General features: G+C 48.6%; 1 protein-coding gene across 2 annotated transcripts; it reads left to right on the plus strand.

The window, feature by feature from the left end:
- Nucleotides 1–7,344: 7,344 nt before the first annotated feature.
- On the plus strand, nucleotides 7,345–20,640 carry LOC114592665 (uncharacterized). Of its 2 annotated transcripts, XM_077923307.1 has the most exons (5): nucleotides 7,345–7,461; nucleotides 10,928–11,059; nucleotides 12,365–12,918; nucleotides 16,340–16,475; nucleotides 19,372–20,640. In XM_077923307.1, exons 3-5 carry the CDS (start codon nucleotides 12,424–12,426, stop codon nucleotides 20,289–20,291), a joined length of 1,551 nt encoding a protein of 516 aa, XP_077779433.1. In that variant the 5' UTR covers nucleotides 7,345–7,461; nucleotides 10,928–11,059; nucleotides 12,365–12,423; the 3' UTR covers nucleotides 20,292–20,640. The 2 variants fall into 2 exon arrangements, with proteins under 2 accessions (XP_077779433.1, XP_077779434.1); XM_077923308.1 differs by lacking the exon at nucleotides 10,928–11,059 and having other exon boundaries at nucleotides 7,410–7,461; nucleotides 12,363–12,918.
- The last annotated feature ends 1,838 nt before the right edge of the window (nucleotides 20,641–22,478 follow it).

Here is a 22,478-nt window from a genome sequence, read left to right on the forward strand (position 1 = left end):
GCTGTACTGGCTGTGACGTCACATGGGGGCGGTGCGTGCATTAGTCACGCACCGTCCCGACGTCACCTTCCCGCCCTCTGTCAGATCGCGGCTCCGGAGATATATTTGTTTTAAATGTCGCAATGGTTTTGCGGCTCCCAGTTTTTTTCCCCTTCAGAAACGGGTCCAAGTGGCTCTTTTTGTCTTAAAGGTTGCAGATCCCTGCCCTAGGCCAACCCCCTCTCTCAACAAAAGGAGGAGGGACGCTGACACAAAACCCCACACATAAAGTAAAATAGAAACATCACCACCCAACCCCAACCCCACTCACCATTTCCCCCTTCACCTCTTCCCCCCTTTTCTTCCTAATGTAACACTAATGTCTCAACAAATGAAACTGATCTGAAAAAAGAGACATTGCACATACAGTCATACCTCGGGTTACAGATGCTTCAAGTTGCATTTTTTTGGGTTAAAGGTAAAGGGACCCCTGACCATTAGGTCCAGTCGTGACCAACTCTGGGTTGTGGCGCTCATCTTGCTTTACTGGCCGAGGGAGCCGGCGTACAGCTTCCGGGTCATGTGGCCAGCATGACTAAGCCGCTTCTGGCGAACCAGAGCAGTGCACGGAAACGCCCTTTACCTTCCCGCCAGAGCGGTACCTATTTATCTACTTGCACTTGGACGTGCTTTCAAACTGCTAGGTTGGCAGGAGCAGGGACCGAGCAATGGGAGCTTAGCCCGTCACAGGGATTCGAACCGCCGACCTTCTGATCGGCAAGTCCTAGGCTCTGTGATTTAACCCTCAGCGCCACTCGAGTCCCTTCTTCTTCTTTTTCTTGGGGGGGGGGTTATGGAATTGCACCTGTGGTGTAATTGGAACCAACTGAGCGGGAGTCTGCAAAAGAGTCATTTGGTTTCCTGTGTGCTGCCTTTGTCAAATCAAAGAACAGGTTGAAGAAATCTGCTCCTTCTCCGGATCCCAACCCAAACGCACCCCTGATCCTACAAGATCATCCTAAGTGGAAGGAAAAAGGAAAATGTGTGATGTCCAAGAAAACATTCAGGGACGATTTGAATGGACATCATCAAACCCACCAAGAGGAGAAACCACATAACGGCACAGAATGCAGAAAAAGTTTCAGTGACAATGGCGATCTTGGCCCACATCAGAGAACCCACACCGGTGAAAGATCCTATAAGTGCCTGCTGTGTGGGAAAAGATTCAGCCAGAGCTGCAACCTCACGTCGCATTGGAGGACCCACACAGGGGAGAAGCCATACAGATGCGTCGAGTGTGGGAAAAGCTTCAGTCATAGCACGACCCTCATTTCGCACCAAATAACCCATACAGGAGAGAAGCCGTATAAGTGTATGGAGTGCAGGAAGAGTTTCAGCAGTGGCGAAAGGCTCAGTAGACACCAGAGGACTCGCACGTTAAAGAAACATGATCTGTGGAGGGTGGAAAGAGCTTCAGTTGGAGAGTGCATCATATTGGACATCAGAGAATCCTTGCAGCAGAGGAAGCATTTTAATGCTTGGATATCTTACTAAGCAGGGAAGAAGACAGATTCAGCAAATACTCAACTCTATGGCTAAAACAAGGGATGCGGGTGGCGCTGTGGGTTAAAGCCTCAGTGCCTAGGACTTGCCGATCGAAAGGTCGGCGGTTCGAATCCCCGCGGCGGGGTGCGCTCCTGTCGTTCGGTCCCAGCGCCTGCCAACCTAGCAGTTCGAAAGCACCTTCGGGTGCAAGTAGATAAATAGGGACCGCTTACCAGCGGGAAGGTAAACGGCGTTCCGTGTGCTGCACTGGCTCGGCAGATGCAGCTTGTCACGCTGGCCACGTGACCCGGAAGTGTCTCCGGACAGCGCTGGCTCCCGGCCTATAGAGTGAGATGAGCGCACAACCCTAGAGTCTGGCAAGACTGGCCCGAACGGGCAGGGGTACCTTTACCTTTACCTTTATGGCTAAAACAAAAAAACCCAACCAGGATGGATATTATCCACCCCAAAGTCAGAATAAGGATTCTCCACCCATAGAATCATAAAATTGTTGAGTTGGAAGGGACTCCGAGGGTCATCTAGTCTAATTTTTCCAGTTGCACTGGCTCCTGGTGGAGTACAGGGTCAGATTTAAGGTGCTGGTTTTGACCTTTAAAGCCCTTCATGGCCTAGGACCCCTGTACCTACGGGACCGCCTCTCCCGGTATACCCCACGGAGAGCCTCAAGGTCCACAAATAGCAACACCCTAGAAGTCCCTAGAAGGTCAAAAGCAGCACCTTAAATCTGACCCTGTACTCCACCGGGAGCCAGTGCAGTTTGAAAAGCACTGGGTGAATCTGCTCCCATGGCAGAGACCCCGTGAGGAGCCTCGCTGCAGCATTCTGCACCCGCTGGAGTTTCTGGGACAGCTTCAAGGGCAGCCCCGCGTAGAGCGAATTACAGTAGTCAAGCCTGGAGGTGACCATCGCATGGATCACTTAATCTTATTATTAAGTTGTATTTTAATTAATTGCTTTTATACCTGGTGTTAGCCACCTTGAGCCCGGTCTTGACTGGGGAGGGCAGGGTATAAATAAAATTTATTATTATTATTAGCTTTTTGTGTTGCATCATTGCATACACCACCCTGGCATTTTGTGATATTGCGGTAAAAGCATGGGTCGAATAAAACAGAACATTGACATGTGTAATTAAATATTTCCCTTTCTGATGTCAAACTCTTTTTTGCCTCCCCCTCCCAAAAAACAAAAACAAAGTGAGCTTGCTGCCATCCCATTTCTCAGACTATTGATAAGAAATAACAGTTTAGACCAAACTTTTTTGGCCACCGACTTCTTGGTTCCATACAGTCATCCCCGGTGCCACTGTGCCCTATGAAAAAAGCGTTATTTGGAATAGATAGATAAACTTTATTTGCATTAGCCAACGGCCATAGCAAGTTATTCGGAATAGTGGTTTGCATGTCCCGCAAAGGAAGATAACACAATAAAATTCAGAACAGTAAGAATTAATTGCACATTTATTCAAAATCCAATAATTAATTAATTCAACGAAACTGATGAATTTGATCTGGTGATGCTAGCTTTTCAAAGTCTATGATAGTTATTTACATCTCCAGTAGGTAAAGGTAAAGGACCCCTGGGTGGTTAAGTCCAGTCAAAGGCAGCTATGGGGTTGCGGCGCTCATCTCGCTTTCAGGCCGAGGGAGTCGGCATTTGTCTACAGACAGTTTTCCAGGTGATGTGGCCAGCATGACTAAACCGCTTCTGGCGCAACAGGACGCCGTGACGGAAACCAGAGCGCACAGAAATGGCATTTACCTTCCTGCTGCAGCAGTACCTATTTATCTACTTGCACTGGCGTGCTTTCAAACTGCTAGGTTGACACGGGCTGGGACAGAGCAACGGGAGCTCACCCCGTCGCGGGGATTCGAACCGCGACCTTCTGATCAACAAGCCCAAGAGGTTCAGTGGTTTAGACCTCAGTACCACCCGCTGCCTCGTCTCTAGTGTGCCCCCCCAGGTAATCCCATTGCCCACCCCAGGGGGGCACTACCACCCCATTTAGGAACCACTGATTTGGATGGAGCATTTTTTGATTGGGAGTGAGGAAGCATCTTGAGGCTTTTGGGCAAGGAGGCAAGTAGAGGAGTTAAAAATTCTAAAAAGCTTCATTTGCCGGAAATGTTTTGGTTGGCCCAACCCGTTAAGAAAAACACAAATCCCAGACTACGGCACATTACGGTGCTGGGTGACCAGCCCTTTTGTTATGGTTTAATGGTATAGAAATGGATGGTGGATGTGTCTTCAGTAGGATCTTCTGGTTAGGAGACACAGAGGAATCGGAGATGCTCACCAGAGCTTGTGTCTTTCCGCAGGAGCTTTAAAAGACGATTTAAGACAAATTCATGAGGGGAAAGGCAGGGAGCCTCCAAGGTCAGCTGGGTGGGTGACATCAGCCTCAGCCCAGTATACCTGAAGGAGCGCCTCCATCCCCATCGTTCAGTGAGGTCCAGCTCCGAGGGCCTTCTGGCAGCTCCCTCACTGTGAGATGCGAGGTCACAGGGAACCAGGCAGAGGGCCTTTTCGGTAGTGGCACCTGCCCTGTGGAATGCCCTCCCATCAGATGTCAAGGAAATAAATATCTGACTTTCAGAAGACATCTGAAGGCAGCCCTGTTTAGGGAAGTTTTTAATGTCTGATGTTCTATCATGTTTTTAATACTCTGCTGGCAGCTGCCCAGAGTGGCTGAGGAAACCCAGTCAGATGGGCAGGGTATAAATAATAAATGATGATGATGATGATGGTTCTACATAGGCTGCTCACACAACCAAAGCTACCAGAGTTCACCCCTATCAGCTGACTGAGAGGGCTTTAAATCCTGATCAGTTTGGCTGTGCATGTCTGATCCCCTCCAGAGTTGGGAAAGGCTTGTGGAGCCTGCCTGGTGTTTTTCCATGAGTAGAATGTGTGCTTTTATTTAAAATGCATCTCTGGGTTATTTGTGGGGCATAAGAATTCGTTCATCCCCCCCCCCCCCCAATATACTCCAGCCCACCACATGGTCTGCGGAACGGTGGACTGGCCCACGGCTGAAAAAGGTTGCTGACCCCTCACCTAATCCATTCCTGGACGGTTTGCCATTGTCCATGGGATGAATGCCTGCCTGGCACCCATTTGCCAGGATGCCAGTGCAAGAGGCTGCTGTGGACGTGATCCCAGGTTTCAGGGTTTATGGCTGCCCACACCCCAGACTCCCCACTTCGTAAGCCATTCCTTTCCTGAACAGAACAAAGTTGGAATGGTACAATTCCACACTGGTGGTTGCCAGACAACTCCAAGCACGCCTGGAGGATGCGGACCATTTAGATCCCTTCCAATCGGGATTCAGGCCTCACCATGGGACTGAAACTGCCTTGGTCGCGCTGGTTGACGATCTCCGGCAGGCTAGGGACAAAGGTGAGAGCTGTTTCCTAGTTCTGCTGGATCTCTCAGCGGCCTTTGACACCATCGACCATAACATCCTTCTGGACCGTCTAGAGGGGCTGGGAGCTGGGGGCACTGTTATACGGTGGTTCCGCTCCTTTCTCCTGGGCCGTGTCCAGAAAGTGGTGGGGGGGGGGATGAGTGTTCAGACCCCTGGGCTCTCACTTGTGGGGTGCCTCAGGGTTCCATCCTCTCCCCCATGCTTTTTAATATCTATATGAAGCCGCTGGGAGAGATCATCAGGGGGTTTGGGCTGGGCGTCCATCAGTATGCAGATGACACCCAGCTCTACCTCTTCTTTAAATCAGAAACAGTGAAAGCGGTGAAGGTCCTGTGTGAGTGCCTGGAGGCTGTTGGAGGATGGATGGCGGCTAACAGATTGAGGTTGAATCCTGACAAGACAGAAGTACTGTTTTTGGGGGGCAGGGGGCGGGCGGGTGTGGGGGATTCCCTGGTCCTGAATGGGGTAACTGTGCCCCTGAAGGACCAGGTGCACAGCCTGGGAGTCATTTTGGACTCACAGCTGTCCATGGAGGCGCAGGTTAACTCTGTGTCCAGGGCAGCTGTCTACCAGCTCCACCTGGTACGCAGGCTAAGACCCTACCTGCCCGCGGACTGTCTTGCCAGAGTGGTGCATGCTCTAGTTATCTCCCGCTTGGACTACTGCAACGTGCTCTACGTGGGGCTACCTTTGAAGGTGACCCAGAAACTGCAATTAATCCAGAATGCGGCAGCTAGACGGGTGACTGGGAGTGGCCGCCGGGACCACATAACACCGGTTCTGAGAGATCTGCATTGGCTCCCAGTACGTTTCCGAGCACGATTCAAAGTGTTGGTGCTGACCTTTAAAGCCCTAAACGGCCTCGGTCCAATATACCTGAAGGAGCGTCTCCACCCCCATCGTTCAGCCCGGACACTGAGATCCAGCGCCAAGGGCCTTCTGGCAGTTCCCCCATTGCGAGAAGTAAGGTTACAGGGAACCAGGCAGAGGGCCTTCTCGGTAGTGGCGCCTGCCCTGTGGAACGCCCTCCCAGCAGATGTCAAAGCAATAAACAACTATTTTACTTTTAAAGGTCATCTGAAGGCAGCCCTCTTTAGGGAAGTTTTTAATGTTTGATGCTGTACTGTTTTTAATATTCAGTTGGAAGCCGCCCAGAGTGGCTGGGGAAACCCAGCCAGATGGGTGGGGTATAAATAATAAATTATTATTATATTATTATTATTTTATATGACTTTCTAAAGTTTTCCCAGTGAGTCAGTACGTAGATTCATTTATCAGCGAATTGTTATATTTGGTAATGTGCAGCAAAGGCCCTTTGACTAGAGATAGGAAGAACTGTGATGAAGTGTTTTGTGGGGACATTTGCCGAAGTGATTGCGCTGATTTTGGTAGCCGGGGTGTGTGTGTGTATGATATGTTTAGGAAAGCTTTTAATGTTTAATAGACTATTGTATTTTAAAATTCTGTTGGAAGCTGTCCAGAGGGCAGGGCATAAATTATTATTATTATTATTATTATTATTATTATTATTATTATTATTATCTGCTGGAGGGGCAACCCCTCCCCCCTCAATCTTTACATAAATTCCTGCAACAGGTGGAAATGCAAACTGGGAACCTTCTGCTTTAGCAGAGGCGGAAGGAAAGGGGCTGCACGGTGTAGGTTTGAAGCCAAAAAGGCCACCCTCAATTTAGGGGAAAGTGGAGGGGGGTGCAAACGAGACCCGACCCCCCCTTTCCGTCCCAGCATGCTCCTCTCCTCTTCCTTTCAGCGTCTGGTCTTTTCTCCTTGCATACTGGACCCAAAACGCACTCACCAGCTCCCTTGCAGATTTTTATTTATTTTTTTGGTTGTGGTGGGGGAGATAGAAGAAGGGAGGCTCTAGATGGGGGGGGCAGGAAGTGGATGCTTCATGGCCTCTCTAGGCATTCGGCTCTCTCTCGCTCCTTAACCCTGTGTTGGGTTACTCTCCACAAGAAACAAAAAGGGGGGGAGGATGGAAAAGTGGTGTAAGCTTTGCACGCTCCCCTTGGGAAAACATAAACAAAAACAGCAACAAAAAAGCAAAGGGATTTCTATTTTATTTCTATTTTTTGCAGGCAGCGGGCTTGCTTTTTGCTCACGCCTCTGCTGGGCTTCTTTGCATCTAGCAAAGTGGGATTTTCTCAGTTAGGATTGCAAACGGAATTGCAATGATTGCAAAAATGGGGATATAAATATATATAGAGAGAGAGAGATTAGCAATATTATTTTTTTTTTTTGCAATAATCGCAATTCTGTTTACAATTCTAACCGCGAGGTTTGCAAAACCTCTTTGTTTGCTTCCTTCGGGCGAGAGAGAGAAGAAAATGGGTTAATAAGGGGGGGGGGGAAGTCGCCTGCGCTTTCCTAGACAGGCACCGAGGAAGAAGAGGAGGAGGAGGAGGAGGAGGAAGCGGAGACGGGAAGGTCACTTCCTCCCCCTTTTTGGGAAAGTTGGGAGGGGTCTGGTGAGTGAAATGGGAGAACTGGGGGGGAACTGGGGGACGTGCGGGTGGGGGAGGGGGTGGGCCGGAGGAGGATCGGTGGTGCTTTTGGGGTCGGGGAAGGTCCTGGGGAGGAAAGTGGGGCGAAGGCAAAGTGGGGTTGGGGGGGGGGGAGGTTGTCGCTGGACCTTTTGTGGCGCAATCGCGCGACACGGTTGCAATTGCGGCGCAGGAGAATCCCTTTGATCTCCCACCCCTCCCCCGCTCCTATCATAATCATGATCATAAACAATCCAGGCAGGGAAAGAAAAGGTCCACCCCCTTCATTGGATCCCGCACTTGTCTGATGCAATCTCTTGACTCCGGGGAGTGGAGGGGGTGTCACAATTTTTGTGGGTTTGGGGAGACCGCCCCCCCCACTCCCGGGGTTCAAACCAGAAATTGTCGGTGCATCTTTGGGGGCGGGGAACCTCAGCTGCTGCGGACAGATGGGGGCGGGGTGGGCCACGTCTTGCCCCCCCCCCCGTGGGATCCCGTGGGATCTGGGGATCTCAAAGGAGGCCGTGTGGGGCAGGAAAGAGGTGGAGAGGGGTGGGGGGTGTCACTGGCAAAGCGCCTGCGTTGCATTATTATTAATATTATGTATTACTACTACAGGAGTCTGCGTTATATAAGCCTCTGCTTCGTTCAATGACGCTCTGCATTGTTAATAGTATTGTTGCAATGTGCATTATTGGAGTTGGAAAATGACGCCAGCGGTCATCAAGTCCAGCCCCCTTGTACTGCAACCGTGCTCTGCGTCACGATGCAATGTTATTCTTGATCGTTCATCATAATAGCAATTAGACCGATGAATAACGTCTCCATGCGACTTATCAGGGTGGGGGCGGGGGGAGTTGGGATGCTCTAACTGCCAGCGTTAGACCTACTGGACCATCTAGCTCAGGGGTCAGCAAACTTTTCCAGCAGGGGGCCGGTCCACTGTCCCTCAGGCCTTATGAGGGGGCGCGGACTATATTTAGAAAAACAAAAAAAGAGCAAATTCCTATGCCCCACAAATAACCCAGAGATGCATTTTAAATAAAAGCGCACATTCTACTCATGTAAAAACGCGCTGATTCCTGGGCCGGATTTAGAAAGCAATTGGGCCGGATTCGGCCCCCAGGCCTTAGTTTGCCTACCCATGATCTAGCTCAATAGTGCCTGCACGGACTGGTAGCAGCGGCTTTCCAGAGTTTCAAGTAAAGCCCCCCCCCCAAACCCTGGAGATGCTGCACAGGGGTTGAATCCCGGGACTTAATGCATGCAAAGCACATGCTTTGTCGCCAACCTGTGGCCTTTCAAATTGCTATGAGATACGCCTCCCATTTTTCATGGCCATTGGCTGGTGGATCGGGCCAAAGGTGGGGTGATCCTAGTCCAAAATCCTGTTCTCCCAGTGAGTCCCAGGAATGTAAACCCCATTTATTTATTTTTTAATTTATAGTGGTTGGCATTTTAAAAAAAATTAAATAAAAATAAACTGGTGTTATTCGGAGACATATTAGCTCCGACAGTGGAGCAGCCAGTAACACACCGGTTGCAAAGTACTGAATTCATAGAGTTTTTTGTGGCAACACAGAAAGCCCTGAATGGTTTGTTCTCCCTCCTCTATTACGGGCAGGATGCCTCCGGAAAAACCCAGTTCCTGGGACTCTGAATAGGGGAGAGTGCTGATGGTTTGTGGGGCATCCCTTAATGGTTACACAGCTTTTGCAACTGTGAGAACAGGGTGCTTGGGCTGGGTGAGCGTTTGTTTGGGCAGAGCCAACTGCCTCAGGATTCTTCTGGTATATTATAAAACCCTAGATTCATAGAGGTGGAAGGGACCCCAGGGTCATCTAGTCCAACCCACTGCAATGCAGGAATCTCAGCTAAAGCACCCATGACAGATGGCCGTTCAACCTCTGCTTAAAAACTGCCAGGGTTCTTCACGTACATCGTTGGTACTTCAGGTTGTGTTTTGTTGCGCCTAGGAAACGTCAACCCGCTTTAGTCAGTCATGGGTCTGGTTTAGTTCAGGCAGAACCAGATGCCACTTCCTGATTGGCTCGCTCTCCTCTCAGTGCTTCATCCCATTGGCTATCTCTTGTACCTGTCTCATTAGACCAAAAGGACTCTTATCTTCAGACCACAGGAGGCAGGGCCTTTGATTGGTTCGCTCTCCCCTCAGCGCTCCATCTTGTTGGCTCTCTCCCATGCCTGTCACATTAGACCAGCTTTTCCTGCTGTTTCACCTCCCAATACAGAACCAGGGCGCCCCAACTGACATTCCCTCAATGAAATAAAACCGACATTTTCACCAACCGTACACCCAAAAAGCTCCAGAGCACCCATTTTTCTTTTACTGCATAATAATAATAATAATAATAATAATAATAATATCTAGCTCAGTTTCCCCAGCCACTCTGAGCAACTTCCAACAAATATAGGTAAAGGTAAAGGGACCCCTGACCGTTAGGTCCAGTCGTGACTGACTCTGGGATTGTGGCGCTCATCTCGCTTTACTGGCCGAGGGAGCAGGCGTACAGTTTCCGGATCATGTGGCCAGCATGACTAAGCCGAATCTGGCGAACCAGAGCAGCGCACGGAAACGCGGTTTATCTTTCCTCTGGAGCGGTACCTATTTATCTACTTGCACTTTGACATGCTTTTGAACTGCTAGGTTGGCAGGAGCTGGGACCGAGCAACAGGAGTTCACCCCGTTGTGGGGATTTGAACCGCCAACCTTCTGATCAGCAAGTCCTAGGCTCTGTGGTTTAACCCACAGCACCACCCGCGTCCCCTCCGACAAATATAAAAGCATAATAAAACACCAAACATTAAAAACCTCTCTGTACAGGGCTGCTTTCAGATGTCTTCTAAAAATTGTGTCGTTCTTTATCTCCTAGTCGTCTGGTGGGAGGGCTTTCCACAGGGAGGGCACCACCACCAAGAAGGCTCTGTCCCTGGTTCCCTGTAACTTCGCTTCTCGCAGTGAGAGAACCAGCAAAAAACCTCAGTGTCTGGGGTTGAGCGATAGGGGTGGAGACAATCCTTTAGGTATACTGGGCCGATGCCATTTAGGGCTTTCAAGGTCAGCACCAACACTTTGATTTGTCCTCAGAAATGTACTGGGAGCCAATGTAGGTCTTTCAGGACTGGTGTTATATGGTCTCAGCGGCCAGTCTAGTTGCCACATTCTGGTTTAATTGTAGTTTCCGGGTCACCTTCAAAGGTAGCCCCACGTAGAGCGCATTGCAGTAGTCCAAGCGGGGGATGCACCACTCTGGCAAGACAGTCCATGGGCAGGTAGGGTCTCAGTTGGCGTACTCAGTTGGAGCCAGAAGACCCTTGGAGCTGGACTGCTTGCACGCTTCTGGTTGCAGGATGCAGGCTTAGATGGATATCAGGTGTGATCCAGCACCTGGGGAAGCTGCTCTCATAAACAACGTCCTCCTTGTTCTTACAGGCTCACCAGGGAAGCCTCGGCTGCAGAGGGTGCTAGTTGCTGTGACGGAAGCAGAAGCCTTTTGTGGTCGGGATCTCTGAGCACCGGTGCAGAGCGATCCGGCAGACTCTCATCTGTGAGACCAGAGCAACAGTTGAGTGGGGAGGCTGTAGGATCTTTCCCTGCCCCGCCGTCCTCTGTCACGGGGGCAGGAGATGGAGGGAGGTTGATGGTGTGTGGGATGAAAGAGGACCAGGAGATATCTGGAGGTCAATGTCTGGTAAAGGGGTTCTGCTTAGAGATTCCAGCTTTGCATAAGTGAGCTGGCCGGTCTTCAGTTTTCTGTGCCGGGAGTGAAGATGGCATCCATAGCTCAATTGGCAGAACACTTGGTTTGTATGCAGAAAAGCCCCTCCCTAGGATCACTCGCCGAAGTGTCTCATTAAATGGGTGCCATTTAGCAGAGCTGGAAGAAGCCAGTTGGAGGAGAGGTTTTTCCTGGACTTTTGCGAGTTAAACCACAGAGCCTAGGACTTGCCGATCAGAAGGTCGGCGGTTTGAATCCCTGAGACGGGATGAACTCCCGTTGCTCGGTCCCTGCTCCTGCCAACCTAGCAATTCAAAAGCGCGTCAAAGTGCAAGTAGATAAATAGGTACTGCTCTGGCGGGAAAGTAAACGGCGTTTCCGTGCGCTACTCTGGTACACCAGAAGCGGCTTAGTCATGCTGGCCACATGACCCGGAAGCTGTACGCCGGCTCCCTTGGCCAATAAAGCGAGATGAGCACCGCAACCCCAGAGTCGGTCACAACTGGACTTAATGGTCAGGGGTCCCTTTACCTTTATAGGCGGAGGGGCAATGAACTTGGTACATCCCATCAAGTCACTTTGGAAGTGGGTGTAGGATCTAAAGACTCCTGCTTGCAAAGCCTTGGCAGAGAGAACAGCGAGCAGAAAACTTTATTTGCGCCCACCGGTCTCACAGAGTTGTTTTTATTATTAATATTGATTAATTTTGTATACCGCCCTCCATCCGTAAATCTCAGGGCGGTTCACAACATAAAAATACAATATAAAGAAACCAGCAGAAGCAACATTTATATGTTTATTTCCTAATATTTACACATTGCTTGATTGAAAGGAAATAAAGTTTTTAGGGGGCTAACCAGGCTGGGATAGCAGGCTTGTTGGGTTTTGAATGTCTTATGTAGATTTTTCAATTTCGTTGTTCTGTATGGGACAATGACAATAAAGATTATCGTATCGTATAAAAAAGAATAAACCAGTAAAATTATCAGTAAATAATAATAGATACCAATAACAATAAAACTAAAAGCGGTTAAAAACAAACTTTTGTAAAGCTTTCGAAAAGAATTAAACGAGAAACTAAAAACAGATTAAATACATGTCCGTGTCCTGTGGCTCTTGGGTCTCTCTTCTCTTTTTCCTTCACTTCAGAGAGAGAGAGGCATCAGTTGAATCGCCAGGAAACCCGTTGTGAGACAGAGAAGGAGCAAGAATGAAAGTGAAGCTGGAGCAAGGACATCCTTTGGAGTCGTACGGGGCTCCCCTTGAGCACGAAGAGAAGTTTAGCGTGCAAAGCCAAGCAGGCGAGCAATCTGGGAAGGGGGCAGGAAGAGACCCTCACGCCTTGGAGGCCAGGGGCAGCGGGGAATTCTGGGTAGGAAGTGTGCAGGAGATCCTGGCCGGGGAGACAGAACGCTCAAAGGGACCATACCAGCGTTTCAAGCATTTCTGCTACCAGGAGGCCGAGGGGCCCCGCGAGGTCTGCAGCCAGCTCCATGACCTTTGCCGCCAGTGGCTGAAGCCGGAAAGGCTCACCAAGGCCCAGATGCTGGACCTGGTGATCCTGGAGCAGTTCCTGGCTGTCCTCCCCGCGGAGATGGAGAGCTGGGTCAGGGAGTGCGGAGCAGAGACCAGCTCCCAGGCGGTGGCCCTGGCCGAAGGCTTCCTCCTGAGCCAGGCGGAGGGGAAGAAGCAGGAGGAAGAACAGGTGAGTATTTCATCCTGATCTCGGAGTTGAAAGTGCTTGCTTCGAGTCTCCCCAGCCACTCTGGGTGGCTTCCAATCAAGTGTTAAAAACAATGCAGCATCAAATATTAAAAACTTCCCTAAAGAGGGCTGCCTTCAGATGTCTTTTAAAGATAAGATAGCTGCTTATTTCCTTCACATCTGATGGGAGGGCGTTCCACAGGACAGGTGCCACTACCGAGAAGGCCCTCTGTCTGGTTTCCTGTAACCTCACTTCTCGCAATGAGGGAACCGCCAGAAGGCTCTCGGCGCTGGATCTCAGTGTCTGGGCAGAACGATGGTGGAGACGCTCCTTCAGGTATACTGGACCGAGGCCGTTTAGGGCTTTAAAGGTCAGCACCAACACTTTGAATTGTGCTTGGAAACGTACTGGGAACCAATGCAGATCTCTCAGGACCGGTGTTATGTGGTCCCGGCGGCCACTCCCAGTCACCATTCTAGCTGCCGCATTCTGGATTAATTGGAGTTTCCGGGTCACCTTCAAAGGTAGCCCCACATAGAGTGCATTGCAGTAGTCCAAGCGGGAGATAACTAGAGCATGCACTACTCTAGCAAGACAGTCCGCAGGCAGGTAGGGTCTCAGCCTGCGTAGCAGGTGGAGCTGGTAGACAGCTGCCCTGGACACAGAATTAACCTGCGCCTCCATGGCCAGCTGTGAATCCAAAATGACTCCTAGGCTGCGCACCTGGTCCTTCAGGGGCACAGTTACCCCATTCAGGACCAGGGACTCCCCCACATCTTTAACCTTTAAAGCCCTATACAGCATAGGACCCTCATACCTACGGGACTGCTTCTCCTGGTATGTCCCACGGAGGACCTTATGGTCTTCAAATAAAAACATCTTGGAGATCCCGGGCCATAGGGAGGTTAGGCTGGTTTCAACCAGAGCCAGGGCTTTTTCGGCCGTGGCCCCGGTCTGGTGGAACGCTCTGTCACAAGAGACTAGGGCCCTGCGGGACTTGATATCTTTCCACAGGGCCTGCAAGACGGAGCTGTTCCACCAGGCCTTTGGCCAAGGCACAGCCTGACCCCCTCCTTTGGCAATCCTCATAGCACTCTAGCCCAATGGTTGCCAGTAATTTGACTCTGAATTGATTTTAGAATGAATTGATTTTAGAATGTATTTCAATTAATTGATTGTGATTTTATGTAAACTGTGTTATTTTTACCGTTGTTAGCTGCTCTGAGCCCGGCTTCGGCTGGGGAGGGTGGGATATAAATAACAATAACAATTATTATTATTATTATTATTATTATTATTATTATTATTATTATCATGCACAAACCTCAGTAATGCCCAGGGCCGGATTACCAAATAGGCAGAGTTGGCACCAGCCTATGGGTCCCACGTCTCCCTTGACTCAGAAACCTACATCTTGGGGGGGGGGGGAGCAAGATTTTTACTGCCTAGGGGCTTTCAAAGGGTTTAATCTGGCATTTCCAGACACCATCGTCATCACCATCATAATTTATTATTTATACCCTGCCCATCTGGCTGGGTTTCCCCAGCCACTCTGGGCAGCTCCCAATGGAATATTTAAAACACAATAAAACATCAAACATTAAAAACTAAACATCCCCACGCCCTCTAATCTCTTCACTCACCAACACCTCCCTCCCTCTCCCTCCCCCCCATAAAATTGTTTTATTTTCATTTCTTCATTTCAACAATTTTTATTGTGGTTCCCAAACTTATAGCCTCCGCCACCATACACATTTTATTTCTATAATCGCACACCCTATAAAAAGCATTATTTAGTGTAGTGGTTTGCACAGCCCGCCAGGGAAGATAGTAACACGATAAAATATATGGGCGATAAAATTCAAAGCAGTTCAAACCCTCTGCAATGGGAGGATCACAGCTTAGCAAGACCTCCCCTCCTCCACACATCTCAAACACTGTAGAGCTACCGTATTTTTCCGCGTATTACACACACCCCGAGGTATAATACGCCCCCTATATTTGGGGACTCCAAATTCAGAGTTGTTGAGCTTTTTTGGGGAGATGGTTGTTGAACTTTTTTTTACGGGAAACTCGCTCTCAAGGCTGTGTCGATAAATACACCGCCAGAAGCAGCCAATTGCCAGCACTACAGCCAATCAACACGAGCTCTTGCCGCAGCCAACAATAATACGCCCTATAGCCGCTGACAATCTCCGGCTCGCGGCAGCAATCAGTCCCACATCCCCACTTTGCACTATCTGTGTATAAGATGCCCCCCAATTTTTCAGATGGTTTTTTTTAATAAAAAAGACCTAGTCTTATACAGTCATACCTCAGGTTACAGACGCTTCAGGTTGCACGTTTTCAGGTTACGGATGTGCCGAAACCCGGAAGTACCAGAACAGGTTATTTCCGGGTTTCGGCGCATGCGCAGAAGTGCTAAACCTGGTATGCCCCACGGAGGACCTTAAGGTCCATAAATAGCAACACCCTAGAGGTCCTGGGCCCTAAGGATGTCAGATTAGCCTCAACCAGAGCCAGGGCCTTTTCAACACTGGCTCCAGCCTGGTGGAACGCTCTGCCTCATGAGACCAGGGCCCTGCAGGATCTGATTTCTTTCCACAGGGCCTGTAAGACAGAGTTGTTCCGCCTGGCCTTTGGCTTGGAGTCAATTTGATCCCCTCCCCCTCTTTCTTTTTTCTTTTTTCCTTTTTCCTTCTGTGATGGAACTCCTATTTGGGGACTTCCCTGGCTTTTTTCTGGCCCACGTAGGGCCAGTCTGGATAGTTGGCCTTGGTGAAGGCTTGACATTTTCATCCCCAAAAAAGTTTTTGATTTGAGTTCCTACTGAAATGAGGCTGCATTTTAATACTGTATTTTAATCTTGTTTTTAAGTTGTATTTCAATCAATTGTTTTATACCTGGTGTTAGCCACCCTGAGCCCAGTCTTGGCTGGGGAGGGCGGGGTATAAATAAAATTGATTGTTATTATTATTATTATAGAAGTGCCGAATCGTGACCCGTGCGTGTGCAGATGCGACGCTGCGGATTGTGGATGTGCCTCCTGCACGGATCACGTTCGCAACTCGAGCATCCACTGTATATGGAAAAGTATGGTACAATGGACCCTTGGGTTACGTACTGCTCTGGATACGTAATCTTCGAGTTGCGAAAGCGGCAAACCCGGGAGCGTATTCTTTTGGGTTTTGCCGCATGTGCAGAAGCGCTCTATTGCGTCGTGCATGCTCTCAGAAGCGGCGCCTCTGGTTACGGATTTTTCAGGGTGCGCACGGACCCCCGAAACGAATTAAATTTGTAACCAGTAGGTCCACTGTGTTTCCAGTCACTGTGGGCAATGCACTGGAGGAGTAGAGGAGTAAAAAGTTTCACACTCTTCTTGGGCTCGCATGTTAATATGGAATTTTTCTTCCTCCACAAGGTTCCTGTGTCCTTTGAAGATGTCCCTGTGCCTTTCACCAAGGAAGAAGAGGAAGAATGGGCACTGCTGGACCCAGGCCAGAACGCCTTGCCCAGGGAAGTCTTGGTGGAAGACTTTGGGAATCTAGCCTCGCTAGGTAAGTTTTTGCTCTGAGTTGTGAATATGAGTTCATATATATATGTATATGTATACAGTGGCACCTCTGGTTGCGAATGGGATCCGTTCCGGAGGCCCATTCGCAACATGAAAAGAGCGCAACCCGCAGCGGCGCGCCTGCGCCCACATGGGTTGCGATTCACCGCTTCTGCACATGCGCGTGATGTCATTTTGCACGTCTGCGCATGCGCGAGTGGCGAAACCCGGAAGTAACACTTTCTGGTACTTCTGGGTCACCGCGGGACGTATCCTGAAAGAACGTAACATGAAGCAAACGTAACATGAGGTATGACCTATGTTCTTCTTGTTCTCTTATTCTGTATGTTAAATCTGCAAGCTGCACATATTCCATCAATTTGCCATTCTTCTTTAGTTAGGACTTTGCTCGTTTTCCATTTTTGGGCCAACAAAACATGGGCCACTGTAGTGGCATACATAAATAGTCTTTTTTGACACCTGGGAATTTCTGTGAGTTATTCCCAACAGAAAGGACTCTTGCTCTCTATTGCAAGTGAAGATTTCACCGGGGAGGTCTGTGGCCTTCCTGGAGGGTGGCAGGGGGCTGCTATTGAGCATCTTTGGACCTGCTCCATTATCTTCTGGCCTGTCAGGATTTTGGAGTGTCTTCACAAGTAGGAAAAATCTGTACTTGGTGGTCCTCAGTCAGAGCTGAATGTTCTCAATGAGTAGGTGGCTTTCAGGTTGGGGTTTTCATTCCTTGTGCTGAGATGTTACTGACAGGCCACCCATGGGTTCCAGAACGTAAGGAGAGCCATCATGGATCAGGCCAATGGCCCATGTATTCCAGCATCCTGTTCTTGCAGTGGCCAAGCATATACCTGTGGGAAACCCACAAGCAAGATTTGAGGAGAAGGTTGCACTCCTGTCATTTACAGCAACTAGTAATCAGAAGCCTAGGAACGCAGGTGGCACTGTGGTCTAAACCACTGAGCCTCTTGGGCTTGCTGATCGGAAGGTCGGCGGTTCAAATCCCCACGACGGGGTGAGCTCCTGTTTCTCTGTCCTAACTTCTGCCAGCCTAGCAGTTCAAAAGCATGCCAGTGCAAGTAGATAAATAGGTATCGCTGTGATGGGAAGGCAAACGGCGTTTCCGTGTGCTCTGGCACTCGTCACGGTCCTCCGTGCACCAGTAGAGGTTAAGTCATGACCCGGAAAACTGTCTGTGGACAAATGCCAGCTCCCTTGGCCTGAAAGTGAGATGAGCGCTGCACCCCGTAGTCGCCTTTGACTGGACTTAACCGCCCAGGGGTCCTTTACCTTTATTCAAAAGCATTGCTGCCTCCGACTGTGTAGGCAGAGCATATTATTTTATTTTATTTTTTGTAATTTTTGTTTTTTACCAACAACCAAAACACAAACAGTGAAAACAAGCAGTGAAAACCCCCAGGCGGCTGATACATTGGGTATACATAATCAATAATAACATATTCACATCAACCATATGTACAATTCGATATATCTTAACACTCTTCCCTCCACAAGGTTTCTTTAACTTTTAACATTTTAATTGCCCCAAATTGTTCAAACCTACCCAAATAATTCAATATCTTCTCAAACCAATCCTCCCCCTTCTCACTGACCTTAAACCCTTTCATTTTATGTATCCTCACAGTTAGATATTCTAAGATTATAATATTTTTCTATCTTTCTCTCCATTGGTTCACCCCTAGCTCTTCTGCATTTTTCCAGTTATTCGCTATAACCTGTCTGGCTGCAATTATCATCAATTTTACCCATTTACATTCCTCTTTTGTTTCTAACTCGTGCTACTCGGGCTAATATTTTATTATTATTATTATTATTATTATTATTATTATTATTATTATTATTATTATTGCCAGAAATTATTAAATTATATACAGTCCTTCATCAAGAGACCAATTTGGAGATGGTATTTAACACCAGTTAGATCAAATCAAATAAACAAGGAATATTTGGATTTATGTTGGAGGGGATGCCAGGAAACAGGGAATTATGTTCACATGTGGTGGGGGTGTAAATATGAACAATTCTTTTTGGCAAAGGGTGTTTAAGGAGATAACAGAAATCACTGGGTTAAAGCTGACCGAAAGGCCAGAGGTAGCATTATTATCAGTTTACGATGGGATGGCAGTTACGCAGGCTATCAAGGCCTTGCTCCCAAGTTTATTGACAGCTGCACGAATTACGATAGCTAGGAAGTGGAAGGGGTGAGCGGAATATAAAATGGAAGAATGGTATAAAGAGGGTTGGGATATAGCTATTAATGATAAATTAACATGTGCCATTAAGGTAAGACAGGGAATATGCAAGAGAAATAATTTCGAGGAGATATGGAGTGTATGTGTAGGAGGAGTCAAACCATCGCAAGAGGCGTTGAAATTTTGGGAGGTTGGGTAGCTACTATGGAATGGTCTCAGTGGTGGGGTGCAAATTTTTATTCTTATTTATTTAGGATTATTACTTTGTCCCCCCCAAAAAAGGGAAAAAAAGAGAGACAGACCACAGGAAGGTTTACAACATAGCCCTTGAGGCTAGTAGTCGTCAGTAGCCCTACTCTCAATAAATTTGTCTAATTCTCCTTTCAAGCCAACCAAGTTGGTGGCCATCACTGTAACAGTTGGATTCCAGCAGGAAAACACTTGCAAGATTTTGAGTACCATTTCCCTTATGGAAGCAGAAACCAATTTGAATGGGGATTTTGTCCACATTGCTGCCCAGTCTTCCTCATCTTTTTTTCCAACCTAGCGGTTCTTCTGAAGTCTTTGGCAGGGCCAAGGAAGTAGAACCACACATGTATTAATTTGCCACACCACTGGGTTGGACTCAAAGGTTCCTTCTCGCCTGTTTTCTTGACCCTCTTTCTGTTCCAACAGGTGGCGGATGGCCCAGTAAGAACAACAACAACAGACCCTGTGAGAGAAGCAAGCTTCAAGAAATGGAAGAGAACTTCAGAAATCCCGAGGGACCGACAGAACAGGAGGAAAACCAGATGGAGAAGTGGCTGGATGAACCCGCCGCTTCCCAGGACGAAAACTTTCGTGAAATCGTGGTTCAGCCAGAAAAGTCAAGAGGAACAAGGAGGAATGCCTGCCCTGCGCTTGTGAAGAACACCGGTCACAAATCAGACGTCAACGGCCACTGGAAAGTTCATGCGGAAGAGAAGCCGTACAAATGCATGGAGTGTGGAAAGAACTTCAGCCAGAGCACTCTCCTTAGGTTGCATCAGAGAATCCACACGGGAGACAAGCCCTACAGCTGCTCCGAGTGCGGCAAGAGATTTTACGACAGGTCTCACCTCAACAGCCACAAAAGAACCCACACCGGGGAGAAGCCGTATAAGTGCTTGGAGTGCGGGAAGAACTTCAGCCACAAGGTGAACCTTACCTCCCACCAGCGGATCCACACGGGAGAGAAACCTTACAACTGCTCGGACTGCGGGAAGAGCTTTTGCGACAAGCAGAACCTTATCAGACACCAAAGAATCCACACGGGAGAGAAGCCGTACAAATGTATGGAGTGTGGGCAGAACTTCAGGCAGAGGGCGACCCTCACCTCTCACCAGAGAGTCCACACCGGGGAGAGACCCTACCAGTGCTTGGATTGCGGAAAGTGCTTTTTCAGAAAAGCGGAACTGAACCGACACCAGAGGATTCACAGGGGAGAAGAAAGGCCCGTCATCTCTTGGAGCGTCGAAATGGCATCAGACGGGGTGTCGATTTTATGTCCCATCAGAGAACTGGCACAGGAAAACCAGCCGATAACTCCCGTGATTAAACAAGAACAGTATTGCTAAAATAAGAGTCAGAATAATTTGCATGAGAGACACACACACAAACACACTTTCCCCCCTGCCCCAATAAATGTTTGGGAGTGTAGAAAGAGCTTCAGCTAGAGCAGAACGTATAATGTAGAGTATGCATACTCTGTGAGAAAACAAACTTTTAACGCAGATCATACCTGAGGCTGTTGGACCAGGCTGCCTTTACGAGCAAAGAGTTGGCGCCCTATTCTTCGGCTTCCGATGTGTAAATCTCTCATGTGCCTTACTGAGTCCTGTCATCACTTGCGAAAGCTGACTAGTCAGCCTGCTTCCTTTGTGCCTATTTTTCCTATTAAAATATACACATTTGACGCAAAAACAATTCCTGTCCATTGAACGGTAGTTCCTTCTTGGAGCGTTGCATATTAAGACACATTTCGCTAACTGAGAGTTGTCGTGCTTTTTGTAACTGGAATGGTGGACTTAAATGATCCTAGAATTATCCCAGTGTAGAAACAGTGGTACCTCGGGTTACAGACACTTCAGTTTACAGACTCTGCTAACCCAGAAATAGTACCTCGGGTTAAGAACTTTGCTTCAGGATGAGAACAGAAATCGCGCGGCGGCAGCAGGAGGCCCCATTAGCTAAAGTGGTATTTCAGGTTAAGAACAGTTTCAGGTTGAGAAAGGACCTCCAGAACGAATTAAGTTCTTAACCCGAGGTACCACTGTATGTTGATGTTCCAGTTCCCAGATCCTGGTGTTGCTGGCTAAGGGTGAGTAGAGACGAAGAAGGGGCTCATGGCAGTGTGAATGCTGTCCTGGAAGCCCCCAATTTAACACCTGCTTCCTCTTGCATAGCAGCAAAGCCAATACTGGAATACGCTACAGACATCAACTAGCAAAGGGATGGACTTTCTGCCTGCAACCTACAACAGAGTGAGGCTCACTAAGTACGTCTGTCAGGGGTGGGGAATCACAAGCCTGGGGGCTGAATGCAATCCACTGGGTCAGTGGTTCTCAACCTGTGGGTCCCCAGATGTTGTTGGACAACAACTCCCATCATCCCTGAGCTCTGACCTTGCTAGCTAGGGATGATGGGAGTTGTAGTCCAACAACATCTGGGGACCCACAGGTTGAGAACTGCTGCACTGGGTGTCTCTATCTGGCCCCTAGGGCTCACACCCCTTGCCGGCTCTGCTTTGCACCCCCAAGTCAGTGGAGCCCTAATTATGTGTTGGATTTGGGCCAGAAAAAAGGAGAGGTGGTAATAATAATAATAATAATAATAATAATAATAATAATAATAATAATAATAATATATTATTTCTACCCTGCCCACCTGACTGGGTTTCCCCAGCCACTCTGGGCGGCTTCCAGCAAAAGATAAAATAAAACTTCCCTAAACAGGGCTGCCTTCAGATGTCTTCTAAATGTCATATAGTTGTTTATTTCTTTGACATCTGATGAGAGGGCGTTCCACAGGGCGGGCGCCACTACTGAGAAGGCCCTCTGCCTGGTTCCCTGTAACTTTGCTTCTTGCAGTGAGGGAACCGCTAGAAGGCCCTCGGCGCTGGACCTCAGTGTCCAGGTTGGACGATGGGGGTGGAGACGCTCCTTCAGGTATTATTATTTTATTAAAACCAGCTTTATATACCACTTAATCACCAGAGACTGCTAAGCCATTTACATAAATCAGTATAAAATATTAGTTTAAAAAATGTTGGTTGTCATCCATCTGTTTTGGGAGACAATCTAGGAGTGCGCCTTTGGGGTTGAGGTCAAGCTGTTGGAAGGTTGCAGCGCCTGCAGTGGCTATGGAGACCAACATGGGAGAGACATGTTTTGTTGCAGCCGGGGCAGAGGAAGGCGTCTGGTTCTGCTGCTGCAGATGCGCCATGACATTTCTTCTCTCTGTGCTCCTCCCAGCTATGTTCCTCTTCTGGTAACTGCTACGGATGCACAACTTGACTGCCTGTCTCCAAGCATTGCGGTCGTCTACAAGGGATTCCAACGTCGCGGGGCTGATTTTGCCTGCCTTCATGTCACATTTGCAGACATTTTGGTTAATGCAGAGTTGGTCTGCCAACGGGCCTGGTGCCTGAAGCCAGCTCCCCTGTAGAGCACAATCTTGGGGGTCCTGCCATCTTCCATTCTGTGGGCATGGCCAAGCCAGTGTTAATCAATTTAAAATATTGGTAATTTGAGAATACCATTAAA

Source organism: Podarcis muralis, chromosome 2 (assembly GCF_964188315.1).
Source record: "Podarcis muralis chromosome 2, rPodMur119.hap1.1, whole genome shotgun sequence".
In the NCBI taxonomy this organism is placed as follows: domain Eukaryota; kingdom Metazoa; phylum Chordata; class Lepidosauria; order Squamata; family Lacertidae; genus Podarcis; species Podarcis muralis.